The sequence below is a fragment of the Chaetodon trifascialis genome, chromosome 12 (assembly GCF_039877785.1).
Source record: "Chaetodon trifascialis isolate fChaTrf1 chromosome 12, fChaTrf1.hap1, whole genome shotgun sequence".
NCBI classification, from domain to species: Eukaryota; Metazoa; Chordata; class Actinopteri; order Chaetodontiformes; family Chaetodontidae; genus Chaetodon; species Chaetodon trifascialis.
The window spans coordinates 12,596,364-12,617,435 of record NC_092067.1 but is presented as its reverse complement, the minus strand read 5'-3'; the positions used below and the strand labels follow the sequence as shown (position 1 = coordinate 12,617,435).

Sequence of the window (21,072 nt, the reverse complement as noted above, 5' to 3'; positions counted from 1 at the left end):
GAAAATCGACTCTCAATTTACTTAGTGTGAAATCTGGGCCTGTTTAGTTAAACACAAAGCTGATATTCTTGCAGGAATTGAGGAAAGACTCAGACGAAGATTTCACCTGATTGGTGCTCTAAGCCTTAGAGCACCAATCAGGTGAAATTGGATAATCTTCCACGGCACACCTGATGATTTCTCACGGCACACTTATGTGCTGCGGCACAGTGGTTGGGAAACACTGGGCTAGAGGGATGTTCTTGATTGGACGGGTCTATAAGCCAAAATCAGCAGACTGAACAACAGCCGAAACAAGCAAGAAGCTGAGATGACTACAGCGCAGGCAGAGCACCAACAAATATCTGTTGATGAGTTGTAGACTTCAGTTAGTCATTGAGACATAAAAAGGCTCTAAACCCCTCATGGTTTGCCTGATGTGTGTGTAAGCACCTTCAAAACGCTGCACCTGTACAGTATACAGTATGTTTGCACATGAGTGCATGTGAGTGTCTGAGGCTCTGCCATAATGCGGTTGCAGCTTTTTAACAGATGCTCCTACTCAACAAAATTGGATGTTGGAGAGTAATCAAGTCAAACCTAGAGGAAAAGAAAGTAATGCCTCTCTGTCTCCCCCAACCCCCCCCCCACTCTCTCTCTCTCTCTCTCACCATTTCTCACTGCATCAGTCCTATCAATGTTTAACACCCCATCTGTGTAAGAGACGAGAATAGAATCCATTTCTTGCTTTCACTTTTGAGGAAACAAACCTTAGACACCAGATTACCCCCATACAGAGAAAGGCTTTTGTGCGATGAGTGTATACCAGTTATGTACATCTTACGGTAAGACTAGCAGCAGTTTTCCCAAATATGTGAGAGATTAAAAGTACAGCCTTGAACTTTGAGACAGACTGTAGTCCTCTCAGCCCCAGAGAGATGTTGTAGCACTGTCTTTGGTCTTGAATTATACCAGCCCTTCACAGTCTGGTGGACTGGCTGCCTCTTTCAGCCTCCCTCTTAACTTTACTGTAATTCCACTCCCTTGTGTTTCCATGGCAATGCCTGTCAGAGCAAACAAAGACACATTGAATTTGGGAGGCAAATCAATGCTTGTGTCTATGCAGCAAAGACCAAACGTAACAGGCACAAACTAGTGTGTTCAACGGCAGCCATGCTGGAATTCCCTTGTCGTGCTACGTGCTGTATTAATGTCTGAACATTATCGTATTAAACAGTCATATCAGGCGTGCTTGTTTTGACATTGGATGCAGTGCATGAAGTGCAAAGAGAGACTTATGAGGCTACATCTTTAATCCCTCTCTTTCTAAATATCCGAAACTCATAGGTGTGAGGAGATATTTCGGTTCCCAGTTTGCCAGCATGTAGCTGGATGCTTTGAGCCGGTTATCTCTACTGCTGTGATCTCATTCCAGATCTGATTTGGCATCAGCTTGATACCCTGTCCTTCATGTGCCACGGATGGATTAGATTTGTGAAAGCCATGTAGCTATTATATCTTGAACTGCAGCTCCTTGGATTGCAGCAGTATGAACGCTGCAAACATGGACATATAACCACTGCTGTGAAAGGTATACCACATGTGCTGTAATATCACAGCAGTATACGCAGATGTCTGGAGTTAAAGAAACGGTTACCTGTCAGTGAAACTGAAAGAAGGTTACTTATCTGAAAGCAAAAGCAGCTCATTTGAAAACAAAAGGGAGAAATGCTGTCTCTCTGGTTGAGTGGCACACCTAAATGGCAGGATGCCATCATTAATTTTATTAGTTCCATCCTACATTTATGGTGCTCAGATGATGAATGTGAATAGCTTTGGGGATGCCCTGACTTTTCCTGTAGCGCCACCCGCAGGTCAAAATTTTCACCTAACAAGTGAAATATCCCAACATTTACTAGAGGGATTATCAGACATGTACAGACATTTGCAGCTCCCAGGAGACGAATCCACCAGCATTGGTTGATCCCCTGACTTTTCCTCTAGCGCCACCATGAGGTTAACAGTTTGGGTTAAATGTCTCAGCTATTGGATAGTTTTTCATGAACTTTGGTGCAGCCAGTCATGACCCCCTCAGAATGAATTGCAATAACTTTAGTGATCCCTTGACTTTATATCTGGTTCCTTCATCAATTCAAAATTTCAATGTGGTCAATACTTATACCTATTGCCTCCAAGAGAGTCCCAATAGTGCTGAATAACAACTGGTAGCCTGCTAACACACTAAAGTAAATTGTTGAACATGCCTTCTGGGAGAAATGTCTGTTGTGGTTTACATTCTGCCATTCTTATTGTTCCCTTAAGCAAAGGCTCCCTGTGGCTTTATATGAGGCATTTCTGTGCATTTAACTGTGCCCCTCAAAGCTATTTCACACCCACACACACACACACACACACACACAAAAAAAAAAAAAATCATAGCACAAGTGATCAAAGTAAGCTTTGAACAAGAGGATAATGTGTCCTGGCAGAGGTAGGGGCGACACGAGGGGACAGAGACACTCAAACTACCATCTGCACATATTACGTAATGGCTCTCCTGAAATCTGAAAGTCTTCTCTGAAGCACTTGTCGCACCTCAGCTCACTGAATCTCTTTGCTTTTACCCTCAACTCCTCTCGACTCCCTCGTGGCCCTGTCTTGCCTTTGATATTCCCTTTTCTCACAAAGAAAGGACACAGGCCTGATAGAACTGCCTTCTGTTCCTCAGCAAGCCATAAGCTCCATGGTTTTACTCTCTCAGTCTCTCCACGTCTGTCTTATCATCTGTCAGCACTAGAGGGAGCTATTGTTAGCCGAAAGGCCAGAGATGTAACAGTCAACAGGTTCACAAAGAAAGGGGTGACTCAGAGTGCTTCAGAGATTGTCACTGCTGCACCCAATGTGAGAATCTTTGAAACTGTAGATTTCTGTCTCTGCCTTCACTTGTTGGTACGAGCTCTCTCCCCAGAGCTCGGTGAGTGTTTTGTCTTTTTGTGTGAGGAAAAACTGCCTGCAAACTTTGGACAGAGACATAAAGGTGGAGGGGCTGGAAGTCAGCTTGATGTCTCAGGGGTGTGAAGGCGGCACCTCAGACTACACGCTGTCATCTAGCAGCATTTGAGAAAAGTGGAAGCGAACTCAGCATGAGTGACAGCCACGGTATCTTCACGCAAACACAGAGAGAATTACCTCATTTTTTTTACCAACTGCGCCCCAACACACAAATATAGAGACACACAAACTGTATACAACTCACTGTTAAGAGCTGTCTGCCTCTTCTCGTCGAGGCCTGATTGTTATCCCCAGAGACAGCGCCGGCTGGTAAGGAGCTGAAGTCCAAAATAAAAACAGCTTAAATGGTGCAATATGAAGTAATAGCCTGTTCTGCTCCCTGTCAAGGGAGCTCTCAAGAAACTCAGAGAGAGCTCCCATTTTTTCTCTCACAGCTGTACTCTCACATGCTGGAATGCATAGATGAACACCCATACACCCAACACATGCACACGTCTTTCATGTACCTGTTGTCGACATGTGTATGTGCACATGCTGTCACTGGCACCTTTAATCATGTGTGCAGTGTGCTGTCTGTGTCCCCTGACAGGCACAATGGAGAGGATGTTGACAGAGTCAGATTTCATTATAACAGCACTGTGAAGCATGTATTGATTCCTGTGTCAAAATGAAATCAATCTTGTTTTTTTTTTTGTTTGTTTGTATTTTAATAATAGTGTGTCGGTAGGCACATGAATAAAATAATAAATCTTAAATGACTCTTGATTGAGCATATTTCCCCTTTGTCTTCTTTGTCTTTTATTCTCCACAGACCACTCCATTTAGACAAGACAACAAAGACATTTCCAGCCCACTGACAAACAAGAAATAGATTTTTCGTTTTGGGATTAAATTCAACATACTTTGCAGAGCAGATAAAACGAGCAGCCACACCGTTCGTGCTCCTTCATGGAACTGCAGGGGCTTCTACTCCGAGCGTTGTGAGTCTCGCAGCTACTCTTGGTCGTTATCGTAATTGTCATCATTCAAACGAGAATCATTCAGAAAATCTCTTTAGTGAATCACTGGGAATCTGCATCAAAGAACTTCCAGTGACAGCAACGTGTGCCCAACGTGAATAACCGATGACATATACGGCTAATGCAGTTGTTAGGCTTGCAGGTGACATGCTGGCAAGGGCAATCTGAGTCAAGCATCACCAAGGAGACAGGAGCAGCATGCCATCTGAGATGTCAGCGAGAGCAGGAATTTTTAATTTAGCGCAACTGTGATTTCTGACAGAAGTTGTTGATGTGAACTTTCCTGGGTGAGAAAATGGGAAAACAACGGTTAAGCTGGTTCAACGCTGTCTGTGTACAGTTTGACGTTATCTGATTTTGATACTGACAGAGCTGCGGCAGAGAAGAGGCCTCTTAGCTGAGGGATGAGAGTGGAGGAAAATGTCATCTGCTTCCAAAACATTCGTTCATTGGTATCTCAGAGCAGGACAACAAATACAGCTCTGCAGCTATCGGGGAACTCTATCAGCAGAGGCCGCGCAAGCTGCTAATCAGCCAATACATCAGCCTGCCACTGAAGGCTTTCCTCACACCCAGTGCCTGTCAGGGTCTCGCATCCAAAATGTTTTCCTGGAGGGCAGAGAGGGGAGATATGTCATGGTCACTTTGAGAACCAACAGAAAGAGACCAAGAAAGAGACTGCTGCCACAGTTGTGCTGTTAGCTGTTAGGAAAAATATCGCATAAGACTGGGGAGTGTTTGTCTTTGCATCCATTTGCTTCATCTATTCTCACCCTGTATGCAGTTTATTAAATCTGTGTTTTACCTTGCACAGTTCTTATTACCACTCTTATTTTTATCGTTTCTTTGCCTTCTTTTAGAATCTGAACTTTTTTATTCAATTATGTTCACCTACACATCTTTGAAACTCACATACAAGAGATATTCTTTCCCTTCATATTGTCATGGTAACACCATAAGCACAATTGGGGCGACCTGAAATTAAAATGAATAAAGACATGCAGTTGCTTTTGCTGCTTTAAGCCACTCTGTTCCAGCCTTTGTGGATTAGTGTATTTGCTGGCGTACCAAAATAACGCAGGCTCATACTGTAAGGAAGACTAACATGAAGCTCTGCTCAAATCAGACAGATCCATCAAACAAACACAGACAATCTGATTGTATTTGCTGTTTTCTTTAGTTTAGTTCTGCACATTTGACTAGCTATGCAATGCCACCAGGACACCACCATCCCTGCTGGCGTGAGATAATTGTGTGTTCACAAACACAAATGCCTCATTTCTTTGCGCCGCATTGTGCGCATCTGACGATTCTTCTGTGCTGTCTGAGCAATATATTCATGCCATAATGCCACTTTTGACGGCTGCCTCGCCTGTGACGAAGATAGCTTTGCCAGTGAGCTGATGTCTTCATTAGCAGCGGTTTAGATGCTGTCACCACCCCTCCTCTTCCTCAGTCACCAGCAACGACGCTCTGCTGCGCCCATCAGCTCCCATCAGCCTCTCTCTGCGTGTAAGGCGCTCCCCCAACTGCTGTCACACTAACTCACGCTGCTAATTAGCTGACAAAGACTGTACAGTTCGACCAAGGGTCTGGCACATTTACAGCGCATTTACAGCATTCATGTTTGTGTACATCTGCAACCACACATGCAAATATGCACTTCTTTATGATACAGATGCAGTCGCATGCATGTGACCATAAAAGGCAAGCATGTTCACATGAATGCAAACAGCTTCACTCAATTAATCATTTTTACTTACTAAAAACACCGTCCACAAAAACTGTATGTGCACTTCTTCATTATTTTCACAGCCAATATGCGCTATAGCTTACTGGTGTTTAATGTGTACATAATCATTTCAGCTGGAGGATTTGATAACTATCCCCACCTTTTAGATCATCCTGTGGCTACCATGGTAACCAACACCATGAGAGTATTAACAGTAAAATAAAAAAAAAAAAGGTTTTCATAACTGTAAATGAACCACTTATTACTGACATTGATCTCTCCTTTATTCAATTTATGATCCTTATTAGTGCATTTCCTGAGACACTTGTATCTGTTCCATCGTGGCCCTCTGGTCAAATCAAGTAAGTATATGGAGAAATATGAAGCTGAGAGACTTAAAGTCTCCTTCTGTCAGGGTCTCTCTCTCTCTCTCTCTCTCTCTCTCTCTCTCTCTGTCTCTCTTGTGGCTTCTCTCTTTCTGAGCAGTTGGTTGATGTGACACTGAGGCAGGCAGGCCTGTCACACACCATCAGGGTCTCACAGTGTGTCACGGCAGGCCTTGAGGGCACAGAGATGGTCTGGTCCACGTCCATGTGTAGGTATATCATTTCTTCTGGTCCAGAGCGCAGGCAGACTCAAAGTCATAATGGAAGTAATGAGAGATCCCATGATACTTTTATGTGATGTTTTCTTTTATTCATCATCTGCCAGTCTCTGCCTAATTACATACAGTACAGTACTGATGCAGCCATCTCAGAAGCTACTCTCTCCAGTTCATTTTCGGTTTTAGCCTTGAATTAGAAAATCACTCGGCATGCAGGCACAAGCATTTGGTGATAATTTTTCAACATGAATTGCATACTACTGATCTAGTGCTGACGAGGTGACACCAAAATCCGCACTGATTCTAATAAGGCAGGAAATAGCTGGTGCAATGAAATTTTGAATCACCTTGCACCTCTAGCCACCCTGCAATCACCAATGTACAAGCACAAGATATTCTTTTTTGTAAATGATTGAAAACATCGCTGATTTGGGTGTGACCAAGAGTGCAGCATCTTTCTAACATTCAGCACATGCAGAGAGCAGTTTTCTACTGATTTACCTTTTAAGTTTTAAAGTACCAGATCACACAAGGACCTGACTTTAATAATAATAATAAGAAGAACAACAAGTATTTTCTTCACATTCCATAACCTTTTTACAGCAGAGATAGCCAAATCTGCTGCCGACACGGCTAACATGAAAGGCAAACCCCTGGAGAACCTCAAGCAGGAGGCCAGTGTGTAGCCTGCAAACATGTTTGTCACACTTAGACTCACTTTTCTGTGTGAAAGATTAGAAGCTTAATATGTGAGTTTAGATCATGGTTTACCGTGATTTAACAGCAGATGCTGCCCTTTTAATGAACCATATAGTATATTCAGCTCTGTATGTGAGCTGAGCAAGGAAAGCTATACAATTATAAAGCTTTGTCGTAACATAGTGTCAGTATTAGGTCCTTAAAACCTCTACTGGTGGTGGTGGTCTTAAAACAAGCTGCTGAGGGCTGACATACAGGTTTTACTGGAAGAGAACTTACAAGTCTTTCATCCTGAGAGTCTCCCTGCCACAGCAGGCCCATTAGGCTTCATGATGCAGTGTGCAGTAATTGGTATTTCTGTTGGTAAGCAGCTTCTTTATCCTGGAGCTGAGCCTCACGCTGTGCTGAAGACCGTCTGATATCAGAGCTGCAGAGAACACATGACTGAACCTGTGCACTGAGCGCATGTCACTCAGATAAACACCTCTGAGGATGAGCAAACTCCAATACTTCACCAACACGATTCAATCGCGCATTTTGTCGGGAGAGATTTGGTTTGTTTTTTTGCTCCACATTCTGCTACGATGTATAAATGCTCCCCTTCAACCTATATGATAAGCATGAAGCAACAATCCCTCCCCGTAGGATGATTGCTGGTAAATATCCTGAGAATATTCAATAAGATGACCATAACGCAGCCAAAGGGAAGCTCATAAATTAAACATAAACATATTCGTAAACTGCTCTGCGTCATCAAAATTGGCTGTTCGGTTTGCACAAATGGCAAGAGGGTGGTTGCCCCTTTGATGTGGTAATAAGCTGTTTTGATTTCTGTGTGTCAAGCATGTTTTAACAGTGAGAGGCATTCCCAACAGCTACCACTACAAAATCAATTAAAACGCTTCTGCTAACAGCCCTGCCTGGTTCAGAGGGAGGAAAGCTAATCCCCCCTAAACATGCACTCATATTCAGTTGAAGAATATAGACCAAGAGGAGTGAAGATATGGAATCCTGAGGGAGTGAGTGCAAGTCCTGGATTCAGACAGCTTGACTGAAATATTATCTTTATTATTGCATGTGTGCTGCTCACAAAATGTTTAAAGTACGGGACATGGGCCATCTGAGCCAATACAGAGCCTCTTTTTTTCCCCTTTGCAGATGTTTGCGTTTAACTAATTCATGAGTGTATTTGCAATGTTGAGAAATGGTTGCATGTACAGCGAGTTTGTGGCTGCCCCAGGGGTAAATCTACAACACTTTGCTCTGACAAAAACTAAATGGAGAAAAGAGATTTTTTTTAATATAAAGGCTTCATCCGCTTTTGATTGTTATGAGTTGTGGTGCAGCTAATGCTCATCAGACATGCAATCCAAGCCAAATATGTCAATGGCTATCTGATAATAAATTCTTTGGACTTCCTGTAGCATTTACAAGCCCTTGAATAACGTCCCCAGGATCCTTTAATATGCTTGAACCCATATCACATAATATGATGCAGCTGAATCCAAGTATCCTATTGATTTAAAATGATAATATCTTTTTCACTACTGAAAGTCTCATTACCATAAAACAACAGCACAAACTGTTACTATTTTTCTTCAGCAGCCTTCAGTGCTAAAGGTCAAACCCAAAAATCAATGCGGACCCACAAGAATTATTTCTAGCTTCGTGATGTAAGATGAGAATGTCAGGACTTGCAAAATGTCGTATGTTGTGATTCATTGGATTGAGGGTGCTCTGTTGCACAAGTGCTCACAGTGAGAAAGGCTGTTTGTTTGTTGGGGCAAGATTGGACTTTGTGCACAGGCGACACATGCCTGTTTGAGCCTGCACATGTGCATGCATGACATTCTTCAGGTCTGCACAGATTGGCTACATGCTGAAATACAGTGTTTTTCCAGCAAGACAGTCAGTCACCAGGACAGGTCTGCTTATGAATGTTGAAGGACATGAAAGACCCGTATAAACGTGACTGATGAACACTGGTGAGATGAGAAAGGAGAGCGGGCTCAAACGCATGTTAGGGAAAGTGTTTTGCATGGGAGTGCCGGCACGAGATAGCGTTTGCATCAGAGGCAGCGTTTTTCATAGCAGGTGTATGCCTGTCTGAAACTGCTTGTGCATGTGTGTGTCTCTTTGTGTGCGTCTGCGCAGATGAATATGCAGGCGTGTTTGTTTAAGAGAGTGAAGTGCATGACTCAGCCTGAGGTAGGCAGGCAGCTGTGTCTTCTGTTCGTCAGGCAGGAGAGATAAGATCGGACTGGCCTGATCATTTAAGAAGCCCTGGGCTTTACCTCTGCAAAACAACACACATACACAGAGAGAGAGAGAGAGAGAGAGAGAGAGAGTGAGTGAGAGAGAGAGAGAGAGAGAGAGAGAGAGAGAGAGCTGGCTCAGAAATCCTTATCTGTTAATTCCCATCTGATTGGTTTGATGAAGGATCAGTGTACAGATTGCCTTGATCTAAATCAAAAGAACAGAACATCATCTTGCATTGTCAGTATCATTTTGTGTGTTAGAAGTTAGCAAATACCCACCTTAACATAGATAGATAGATAGATAGATAGATAGATAGATAGATAGATAGATAGATAGATAGATAGATAGATAGATAGATAGATAGATAGATAGATAGATAGATAGATAGATAGATAGATAGATAGATAGATAGATTTTTACAATAATGGGCCCTTATCTGAGTCACTTTCTTTACACCAAATTTATTGTGTGACTGATTGTGTGCCATTGCCATCAATACCTCAATGTGACCTTTAACAGGATTTAATACCTGGATCCCGGAGTCTGTAGCATTCTCAGTTGTCTCGTCTCAGATTTCACCGTCAGCCATGATGTCACATAGTTTTTTCAGTGCTGTTGCTGAGATACAACCACACAAGTTCATGGCCCTGCAATATTAGTAATTTTTCTGATTTTCAGAGGTCTGGGACACTGGGACAGCAGCCATTTTATTTCAAATCTTATTTTCACGATAAACCCCATGAGCTACACCATCTCATTTTCAAATAACCAACATGGTAACATCAGCAAGAGCACACATAATGTGAAGAGTGGAAATTAATGACATTAACACTGTCACACAATATAACATGATGTCAAAGTACTGAGTCTACCTTTACACTAAAACTGAAGGTAAATACAAGTATATTTGAAGTAAACAAGCAAAGTACTGCTGAAGCCTTGACGATACCCCATATTCACATTTGCTCAAACTGCCATTCTCTTCCTGTCCACCAGATGCCCTCGGACGTCGCCCTCCTTTCCCCATCGCCTGAATGCCCCACCCATCTACTCACCTGTTTCCTGTTCTCTCATCAGTCATACAGATAAGCAACCAGCCCATTTTTCTTCACCCCTTATCTGTTCATCCTTGTTGCTTTGATGGTTGCTTGAGTTTGTTTTTGTATTCAAGTGTCTGTTATCTGTATGTTTACCTGCACCTGTACCTACCTGCCTGCCTACCTGTACTTGCGAGTATAGCTATTCCATCAATAAGTCACTGAAATCCTCCCACTGCCTCCTCTGTCTGTTTGAGTCCTATCCTGTTTACCTTGCATAACCAGCTGTGAGTTTGTAACTTAAGATAATTTATATTTTATTGATGCCCCAAATGAATACGTTTGGTCTGATATGATTTGTGTTTTTATTTACCTATTAATGTCAATTTTCTTCTGTCACTTCTTTTCTTTTGATCATCTTATACTCATGCAACAACCTATAATAATGTCAAAGACAGCAGCAAAAATAACGGTTTAGAGTACTTGAAGTTGACACCAAAATATACCCTTGAGGTTAAAGTAATCCAATAATAAAAGCATACAGTAATCATGTAATTGTTGTGTAATGGTTTTCATACAAGTCAAGCAGTGTCAGACCTGTTTTCAGCATTGTTCAGGAGCGAATTGTGAACTCAGGTCAGATAATACATGCTGTGTGGTTGTGTTGTATTGAACTAATGGGGGAGTAATATAAGCGTTCCAGAGGAAGAACCTGAGATCTTCTGGGGGCAAAAATCTCTTTAAATGCTAAAATTACAGTGACAACTACCCTGTAATTTCTCCAGACTTCACTGCCACCTTAATAATAAAAAGAATTTATACTGCCAATCACAGTGATGTGAAATTCTCAGTTTATCACTTACATTCATGAAATTATGTAGTGATACAACATAAAAGTAAAGGATATGGGTGAATACAATTAAACATCAGCACTCAATGTGATTCATGTCATATCATGTATCTATTAGAATTACTCAAATTTAACACGTAGTGCCCCTCTTTTGTAACCAGCTTGGATAATGCTGTGATTCAGTAATCTGGTGGTGTATTAACTGTGCCTCCAAAAGCCTTTTTTTGCCCACATACTTCCTCTTGCAGTCATGAGTCATGTCAGTTTTACAGGAGTGTGTGGTGAGTATGAGTTACCTTGTTCTGCATACACAAAGCAGAACCTCCTGTAAGTGTGACCATGAAAAAGCAAATTGTGTTTTTCAGCCTGGATTTGATAGATAGCATCTGCTTTGTTGCTGTTACCCAACAGCAAAAAGGACAAGCCTGTACGTGCGAGGGGAGATGAGGAAATGTGTGCATGTTGTGTAATGTGGTTGGTGTTTTGGGGCGTAAAGTCGAACAGTCTTCAGAGTGTGAACAGCTCACCTTGGTGCCCTTGTCGTCATGAGCTATTCCCTGAGAGTGCAGCGCCTGTGTGTGTGTGTGTGTGTGTGTGTGTGTGTGTGTGTGTGTGTGTGTGTGTGTGTGTGTGTGTGTGTGTGTGTGTGTCTGCGTGTGTGTCACTTTGTCCAGTACGCTGCAAATGAATAATGTATGACATTCAGCTGTGTCTGCACGCTGGGCAACACCCACATAATCAAGATGAGAAAGAGAGACAAAAGACAGACAGGCAGAGAAGAGAGATGAAAGCAACGGAAATGCATGAAAACTTCCTAAAATAATTTTTAATCAAGATCACAGCAGAATTAGCTCTGCTGCATGCAAGTAAAGAACAAGCATACACAGATGTCCTACTTCATGACATGAAGCAGGATTTTATTCACACTGCTGCCAGAAAATGTTATAATTGTATCTTGACTTGCTCTGTTATACAGCATGTCCTGGTGCTGACAATGTGTGTCCATTAACGCCTGCTGTAACACAGAGTAACTAAAGGGGCACTCAGAACTGCAGACCTCTGCCAAGGCCAATAGTTCACTCTTCTATGATATGCGAATCTGCAAGCTCGACCACTTTAAATATCTGGATATAGCATATATCCAAATCTATTAGAATTTCACTTGTGGATGTGAGAAGGAATATAATTCATTGCATCATGTGTGCATCTATGTTTCCAGAGCCACACTTTAGTTTGAGAAAAACAAAACAAAACAAAACAAAAAAACACTGTTACAGTTGTGGTGATGCTACAATTGTACCAGTTATCCCATGAAACCACTGTCCCCGAGGGCTCCATAACGAGTGCGAGCAACTACAATACAATGTGTCGGCTGCCCCTGAGGATTACTGGTGCATGTGAATGTGGATTGTGACATGGAGTCATTGTTTTTCAACAGTTGGCTATGTTTTCTCACTACTGAACTTTACTACCATTGACTGGATTTTAAGATTTATGGCACTGATTCCACCAAGGAAAGTGAAAAATAATTTGTGTATCTGCCGTGTGATTTGGATCCACCCCAAAATTTGATGGGTTCTTCCTTGGCCTTCCTTTTTTGGCCATGCTAAGTCAAACCATGTAGCATTTATTTGCATTTCTATCACCAGCTTAAACTCGGCAAATTGTGCCAAGTTGCGCACGAAATGGATGATGTCCAGAGTAAGGGCAAAGGGCATCTGACCGCCTCCATGCGGGTTGCATTGACATCAGATGAGCTTTGTCATTATTAGGGACAATTCAGCAGTTTAAATAGCTTCTGCTGCCATTGCCAGACATTGCAGATATGACATACTTCATAGGTTTCAATCATCCTGTCTCCATTTTTCAAGCAATAAGTGGCAGATGCCCAGTAAGATCTTAACAACAGCCCGACAATCCATGATAATAAGTAGCTAGCGACCAACAACCGTTGCCATGAGCAATAATAAACAGGGCTAAAGAGGGTGCTACTTTTAAACGTCATTGAGTCAAGACAGGCGCATCACAAGTTAAACACATACCTTCAAGCAGGTAGCCATGTTGCAATGGAGATGCAAATCTCTGCCGTGCTGAGTTGACATACAAAGTCAAACTGAGTCAAGCCAAGCCAGTACATGTGTATGGAAAAGGGCTCCAAGTGTCCTGAAAATCAGGCCAGCAGCTTTTCCATAATCCTACTGACAAACAGACAAACTGAACAGATAATATAACCTCCTTAATAATACCTATAGTAAGCCTGATCAGACTGTGTGAAAAGATCCATTGTTACTCAGATGCTGAATTGTTTGTTCACTTCATTGAAAAGCTTTTGTCACATTCAGTGACAGTAATCATCTGCAATTAAATAAGTGTAGGAGATTTCTTACAACCACCTATGAGCTAATGATTATGATAATTACATGTGATGTTCGGTTCTTGTTCCAGCCTCTTTGTAATTTCAAAACAAGGGAGACGTAAATAAGCAGACACTGACGTCCTCACAACCACCTGCAAAGGTAGAAAGAAAAGAGTGGATGCTTTCACTCAAGTGTAGTAATTACTGCTAAACCTTGTGTACTGTGTGCTCGCTGAAATCCTGCTTACATGCTTACATGCATGTAAACACACATCTTCTGCGAAGTAACTTTAATAAAAATTACAGTGCAAGCACGCGCATGCACTAACAAAGACGAATATGCGTTCAGACTCTTCCATAAGTACCAGTACATATAATTATGAAGCAATCATGGTAATGAGAGCCTTCAAGTGGGAGGAAAAAAAAGACAAGTCTTTGTAGAATGCAGCAAAGAAATGACAAAGAAAGAGAGAGAAAAGGGTATCAGAGGTGAAGGATGGAAGAGGAGACAGATAGAAAGGGATTATTGGGAACTTGACAGTCATTTCATATTAATACTCTACATTAAGAGCCCCACTAATGAATAATTAACCTGCAGGAAAATGTAGTGATTTGAGCTCCAAGCCGGGTAATGCAATGCAAAATAAACCCCTGCGACTGTAGCTATGAGTATGCGGCATAAGTTTGATGTGCGGAACTTTAAGTTCAGATGGCTGAGCTTGATTTTTAGCTTTTTAAAAAACTGCTTGTGGGTGACACAAAATTACATATGTGACTGTGCCAGCCTCAGCTGCAGATAATCAAAGGTTATCTGATAATGTAGAGTGTGGTCTTCCGTGCCGATGTGAAGTGCGGCGTGAGAAATTGGACTGTATTACTTCGACTGTGTAGTGACTCAGCTCACATTAAATCCTGGATAGAAGAGTGGCACGCTTGAAACCGGTTGGTCCCAGCTGGAGTGTTACCTTCTGCCTGCTGTCTGTCAGTCTGCTTACTGCAAAGCCCACAGTACACAGTATATACAATATGTCAGACTGGTACCTGCGACTATACACTCTACATGCACTCATGGCCCTCTAACAGAATCTGTATAAGATCAGATTATAACAGCAAACCACATGCGCATGGATTAGGAGAGATGTTTGATTGTAGATGTTCATATTTGTTCATGGATCACAAAGCGGGTTTGCTCAGTAGTTGTTCTCTCCATAAGCAACGCCCGGTCCTTTTTGCCTCATAACTGATACTCTTGTCCACTTGCACTTATGTTTAATTCAGATGAACCACATAGTGCAACAGAACTTTTGTCTGACGATGACACATTAAACTTTCTCTGTTCTCTGCTTATCTTCCTTACATCTTTCCTCATCTGGATTACATATTTCCCCACTCGCTCTTCTTAGGGAAGCCTTTCAGAATAAATATGGACAGAAGTAGTTTCAATTTTTTTTCTTATTGCTTTTTGACTCCATCCGAACAAAGAGCTTTTGTTTACTTATTTATAATTTTCTCTTGGTTTCAGACATCATTTATGTAACAGGGCTCATTGTATCCTTTGTGCTCCCCAGCTTACAGTTGGAATTCCTCAACAAAGCGAGTTCACATGTGATTGCATGTTTGCGTGGTATTTAATCACGTGCTTTTATTGTCTCAATGAGGAACATCCACATGTAATTTGCATTGACACTTACATTAGTATTTGCTCGTTTGTATTAACGCACGCATCTATGTGCTTGTGTGTGAATTGCCTCTGCATGCCCCTCTGTGTAAAAACCGACATATACATGTGAGACTGGAGAAAAATGCACAGAGAAATCCAATAAATCATTCATATACTTTTGGGATGTACTATGAAAATGTGTGTATGATGAAATAAGTGAACAAATCTCTCTCTTTCTCCACATCGAGCCTCCCGCAGCTATCCTGTGTAACCTTGCTGACACCAGCTGAGCAGACAGTGCTGTGAGGATACTGAAATATTAAGATTAAAAAAGAAGTAGGGAAAAAAGCCTGCACAAGCCTCAAAACAGTGCTGAACAATTACGAATGTTACAGACAAAAAAGGCTGTGGCTATCAAGACTTTAGACTTTGTGATGGACCCTGTTATGAAGTGCACACAATGCAGACTCCTCTGTTTCCATGGAGACCTATTGTGATCCCCAGCACCCACCGTACTTGCAAACAATCCCCTGCAGCCTTTCTCTCTCTAAGCAAACATACTTCTGGGTAGTTGCCAAAGCCGGTGTGAGGGGTCAAAGGTGACTTCATCTTCAGTGTGAACATGATGCCTGGCTCAAACGACATCACAGCTGCCTTTTAGCTGCCTGCCTGTGCAAATTGTGCCATCACTCGTCCATGCAATAAGGAGTCTGTGGAGAACTGAGCTAAATTTAGGCGCTGCAATATGTAGACCAGGTGTAATGCACATGGCCTACCTAGCCAGCTCTGTTTGGCTGTGTATTAATTCAGCTGCACCGGACCTGGATAGACCTTTGGAGACGCTGAACCAATAACCCATGTGCTTCATACCAGTGTCTAATCCCATTCTGGCTTACTTTTTGTTGGCAGCAATGTCTGCTAAAGCCTTTGTTTTCTCTATATAAACATGCTAAAAGCTGTCTCTCTTTTCTGTTAATACCATGACACAGTTTTAGACAGAAGGAGGGACAAAAAGATCCCTTGTCCCCCCATTAAACTGTGTGGTTAAACTGTTATTCAGATGTGGGGTTACGGTTTATTAATGCACTATATTCTGTAAATATCTCTTTTCGTGCCTCAGGGCTCAGACCCATTTCACCGGTTGTTCAAGAGGTTTTATCTGAGCTGAAATCCATGAGCCCAGCATACAGAAGAGAATCATTTTTACTGCTTCCAAAAAAAAAAAAAAAAATGGCATTCATGTTGCATTCAGGCGGTGTTCGGAAACTTGCAATTCCCAGTTGATAAAGAGAATAACAGATGGGTCCATTGCAATTACTTTTTGTATGCACATGGAAAGGCCTGCTCATTTATTTATGTATTACACAGGAGGGAGCTTTGGGTTGCACTAAGTTAGAGTTTTTTGGGTTCTACATTTCTATCTTCTCCAGACAGCAACGCTCTTTCTCAGCCTCACACCAAAGCAGTATTATCTCATTGTGCTATTTTCTGTTTCCCTGCAAACCCCCATTCACCCTGTCTATTTTGAGATCCTGCTAATATTGCAGCAGCAGAGTCGTGCAAATAAATAAATCTGAGCGTATGTCAAAGCAATGTTTGGTTTAGCTGCTTATGATCTGAATCAAACAGGGGTGGAATCCTGCAACATGCAGTCTGTGAAAGATGAACTGTAACGTGTTGGAGGGAAAGTGCTGTTTGTTCTGATATTTCCTACAGCTCCCAAGCAGAGTGGCACCTCATTATGTTGATTGCCAGTTGTTTGTATGAGGGGGATGGGAGCAATATTGTGTCTATAACACAGAGACTGCTGGGTAAAATATTCATGAGAAGGTGACTTTTGTGATCAGGAAAAGACAAGTAAACACCATAAGTGAATAATCTAGTTTTAAAGCCACAGTGTGTTTCTATTTCTTTTGAAAGGCCCTATCATTATACACTTAATCTGCAGTATAAAGCAATTCATATCAGCCTCAAGAAGTGGTTAAACTCTACCCTGCAAAATAAAAAGCGGAGAAAATTGCTAGCTTTAGAGGCTTAATTACCCTCCACTTGGCTTAACCCATTCAAGCCATCATCGCCCTGGCCTAGAATTTCCAATCACAAATGCAAATGAGACCTCGCCCTCCGCGGCCGGCGGTGTCCTGCACGGCCGGGGCGTGGTCTCCGTCAGGGGGTGGGAGCACACGAGCACGCTGGTAAGTTTTCAAAACTGCCAGGCAAACAAAAGTGGCGCTTGCAGGAAAGCAGGAAACAGGGGAAATAACCTTGGAAGACGCGCGGCGGCCTGGTTCAGTCTGGAGCCACATTTGTCACACAGGTTGTAATTCAGCAGACGCGTTTTAACAAAGGAGCGTTTTTGGGGTTTTTTTTTCAGTGGGCCGTCTTGTCGAAATTTGCTAGATCAGGTGTATTGGTGCTCCAGTCGAGAAGCGGGGCATTTGGAGTGAGAGTGTTCATTGATTAATCTGATGTATTGTGTCAGAGCACAAAGCCCTGTCTGCCTCGTCTAGAGCGCCCGCCCATTGGGCTTTCTGCGGAGCGATAGTGGGAGATTGATTATAGTCTCCGGGATTTCCGCGGAGAAAGCCAGAGCCTGCTTGGACCGCGATTTGCTCTCCCACATCAGTGACGGGGAGGGGGAAACATATTCTAGAAGGGACTTATCTCAGGCTGGCTCCGCGCACCAGCACCCTCAGACCCCCGCTACTCATTAGTCCCCTGTCTGGAAGCGGGTTTCCAAATACGCGCAAGTCACGCCGGACTTTTAGTGTCTCACCGAGGGGGCTGCCGGTGTGGATCGCCTCCGCAGTCTCGGATGTGTAGAGTGAACGGGGAGTGGGTTGGGTCGCCCAGGCGCCCGGCATTACGCACTCGTCGTCAGCCATAAAAGCAGATAGGTGAGGGTGGAAGCAAGAAGCTTTTTCTTTTTTTTTTTCTTTTCATTTCTTTTTCGGTCAGCAGGAGGAGGACACCGGGGAGGTGAGTCGGATACTGGCAAACCGCCGGGCTCACCAGCTGTGGATTTGACTCTCAAGACAAGCCCCGGCCGCTTTTTTGTCGCTCGTAGACCTCCTCCTCCTCCTCTTCCTCCTCCTTCTTCTTTCAGGAGCAGCGGTTAAACCACGACGTGAAAAACCCGACCACACATCGCCACCTCATCTGAAGGGAATATTGGAAGTGAATCTGCGGGACAGCACACACACACTCTCTCTCTCACACAATGGCAACCGGTGCGCTCCTTCTTGCCTGCGCGCTGCTCGGTAAGTCATCAGAGGACGCTTTCAGCCTTCATTTGTGCCCCCCACTCTGTTTCGATCCACTAGGTGAATGAATGCGCTCGTGCGTCAGTCACGGCACACCTGTATGACATGTGAATTTGTGCGGGTTTGTTAGGAGAGCAACCACTAGTCATCATGAGTCAGGTGGAAGTAGGCTACATCGATAATCACAGCGATAATGACAGATGCCTGTGAACAGCTGTGTGTGTGTGTGTGTGTGTGTGTGTGTGTGTGTGTGTGTGTGTGTGTGTGTGTGTGTGTGTGTGTGTGTGTGTGTGTGTGTGTGTGTGTGTGTGCGCTGAAGTAGGTTAATGTGATATTTGGACTTTAGTCACAGATTAACCCTATACAGCCTATACTCTTGTGAACAAGGGCTGATCATAACACAACCTGCTATTGTCTGTAATTAACTCACCCATATTTGTATATAAATACACACTTACAGTATATTTGTACACACACACACACACACACACATCACAGACACACCTGGATCGTCAGCACCTCCAGGGTATGAAGTCATACAGTGGGTGTGAAGACACTGGGTACAAGCTCAGTGGTTGTACAGTAAGCCATGCCTCGAGGTTAACTTTGCCACTGTGTGTTCACTTCTCACACACTTCACACTCACCTGCAATTGACTGGATTTCACAGACAAATGCGAGTTGAAGCACGCGCACCCGGTGACACATGCACACATTCAGTACAGGCATGATTGCTGACACACACACATAGAACACAACACAGTACATCCTGCCTGTGAACTGTCCCAAACAAACACCAGATGGCTTTTCTGTTCCTGGATGGGGAGGCCTGTCAGCGCTGCCGGGGGACAGAGGAGGGGGGTGCGGGAGTGGGAGTGGGAGTGGAAGTCGGCCCGCTGGAGGCCCCCACTTGGCCAAGAGGATTACCATCCTTGCATCGTGTCCCCTTTCAGCGCATCAGACTTTCACTGGGATGGGGCCTTTAAATGACTTTTCTCTCAATGGAAATGTGAGATGTGCTTTTCTGAGTACAGTAGAGAAGCCTGCACACAGTCAGAATACAGATCTGATCCACAGTGTGGGCTGGATGAGGCAGGGTTTTCGTATTACATAATAATCATGAATCATATGGGTAAATGGGAAGCGGTTTGGCTGGTGAAGAACATTTCAGGTGCTGGGAAAGAGTAGGTTTTGTTTCATGAGTTGCGCCTGTGATCATTGGCACAAATCACAAGGGGACTCATGATATCTTCTAATGCTGTGATGACATGTTGCCAGCATCACTGGTGATATCAGGCTGGCAGTATTACACGTGACGTGTTGCAAATAAATCCTCCCGAGCTGAAAAATCAGCTGATTGACAGAAAATGAACTGGCAATAATTCATTGTTTTGTAAGCAAACAAGTCAAATTCTGTAGCTCTACCATCTCAAATGTGAATATTAATTATTTGCTTCAGTGAGGCATTATTGGTGCTCGTGTATTAATGACATATTGCAACAGACTCTATGGTAATAAATTGCCATATCAGTTGTTTATCTCTCTCCAACTGTGCGTGTATCTGTGTTAAGTGAGACGTGCTTGTGTCTGTCTTTTGCGTGTGTGATCAGCTGTCTGATGTTGCCACATGCGTGAGGCGCCATGCTGTACGTGTTTGCACTTGCATTTGGTTGTAAAAGAGAAAAGGGAATCAAGGTGGATGACAGCTGTGTAAGATGGAGACTGTATCAGTCACTGTTGCCTCTTGCAGTGTTTTGGCAGGCAGATTTTATACCAGGGTTATTTATGCTGCTGAGTTTGCAACCAAGTGTGAGTGAGTGCGCGTGCGTGTGCTTGTGTGGCACGGGGGGTTTATGATATAAAACATAATAAAAGAGTTGCCTGAAGGAATGAATGTTTATTAGCTTTACAAACAGGATGTCTTCCTTCTTCCCCACAGAGAGTGCAAACGATGTCATGCTTTTTCTGTGTGTTGTAACAGTGTGAGTTTTTAATTAATGAATTTAGTTTTTTTTGGGGGGGGGGGCTCTATTTATGTAAGAGTGTGTTTGAAACCTAGAGCCAAGCTAAAGTACTCAAGACATCCCAGTTTATATAACTAAATTGAAATGTAATATGTGCGAAGCCGGCTGGTTTAAGTGTGAAATGCCTGAGTGGTTTCCATTTACTGGGCTGACAGGAGAGCAGCCTGCACTCGTCCAGGTTCAGACGAGCTGCCACTGGTCCTGTTTATCAGCTGGTCTCAGAGCAGCTTCACATTGTTGAGAAGAAAATCTTCAAGCTTATGTCTGACAAGATGCACATTCTGCCACATACAGTTATTCACACATTTATAAATATATATATCTTGATTATCTCTGCCAGCTCAGTGGGACAGGTGCTTCCCCCCCCGCCCTGTTCACACAGCATCTGAATGTGTTATGAATGAATTTGCACAATTCTACATCAGATGGTTGGATAGGAAAATGTGATAAATTTTTCATGAGGGTTGGCTTAGAGTGGGGCGTGACAGTGGGCGTATCCTCTTATTCAAAGGGAACATAACAGAAGAAAGTCAGACACATACAGGAGCATTGTTTTATCCCATTTGCCACAAACCACGA

At 43.0% G+C, this 21,072-nt stretch overlaps 2 protein-coding genes across 2 annotated transcripts in view; one reads left to right on the top strand and one right to left on the bottom strand.

Annotated features, from left to right (window-relative positions):
- Window positions 1-21,072, bottom strand: part of gpm6bb (glycoprotein M6Bb) — a 387,662-nt gene that overhangs the window by 287,876 nt on the left and 78,714 nt on the right. The gene's annotated exons all lie outside the window — the stretch shown is intronic.
- Window positions 17,406-21,072, top strand: part of igsf3 (immunoglobulin superfamily, member 3) — a 72,081-nt gene continuing 68,414 nt past the window's right edge. The window contains exon 1 of the mRNA XM_070976773.1: window positions 17,406-18,467. Within this exon, the coding sequence (XP_070832874.1) occupies window positions 18,428-18,467 (40 nt within the window). The 5' untranslated portion in view covers window positions 17,406-18,427. The remainder of the gene's footprint in view (window positions 18,468-21,072) is intronic.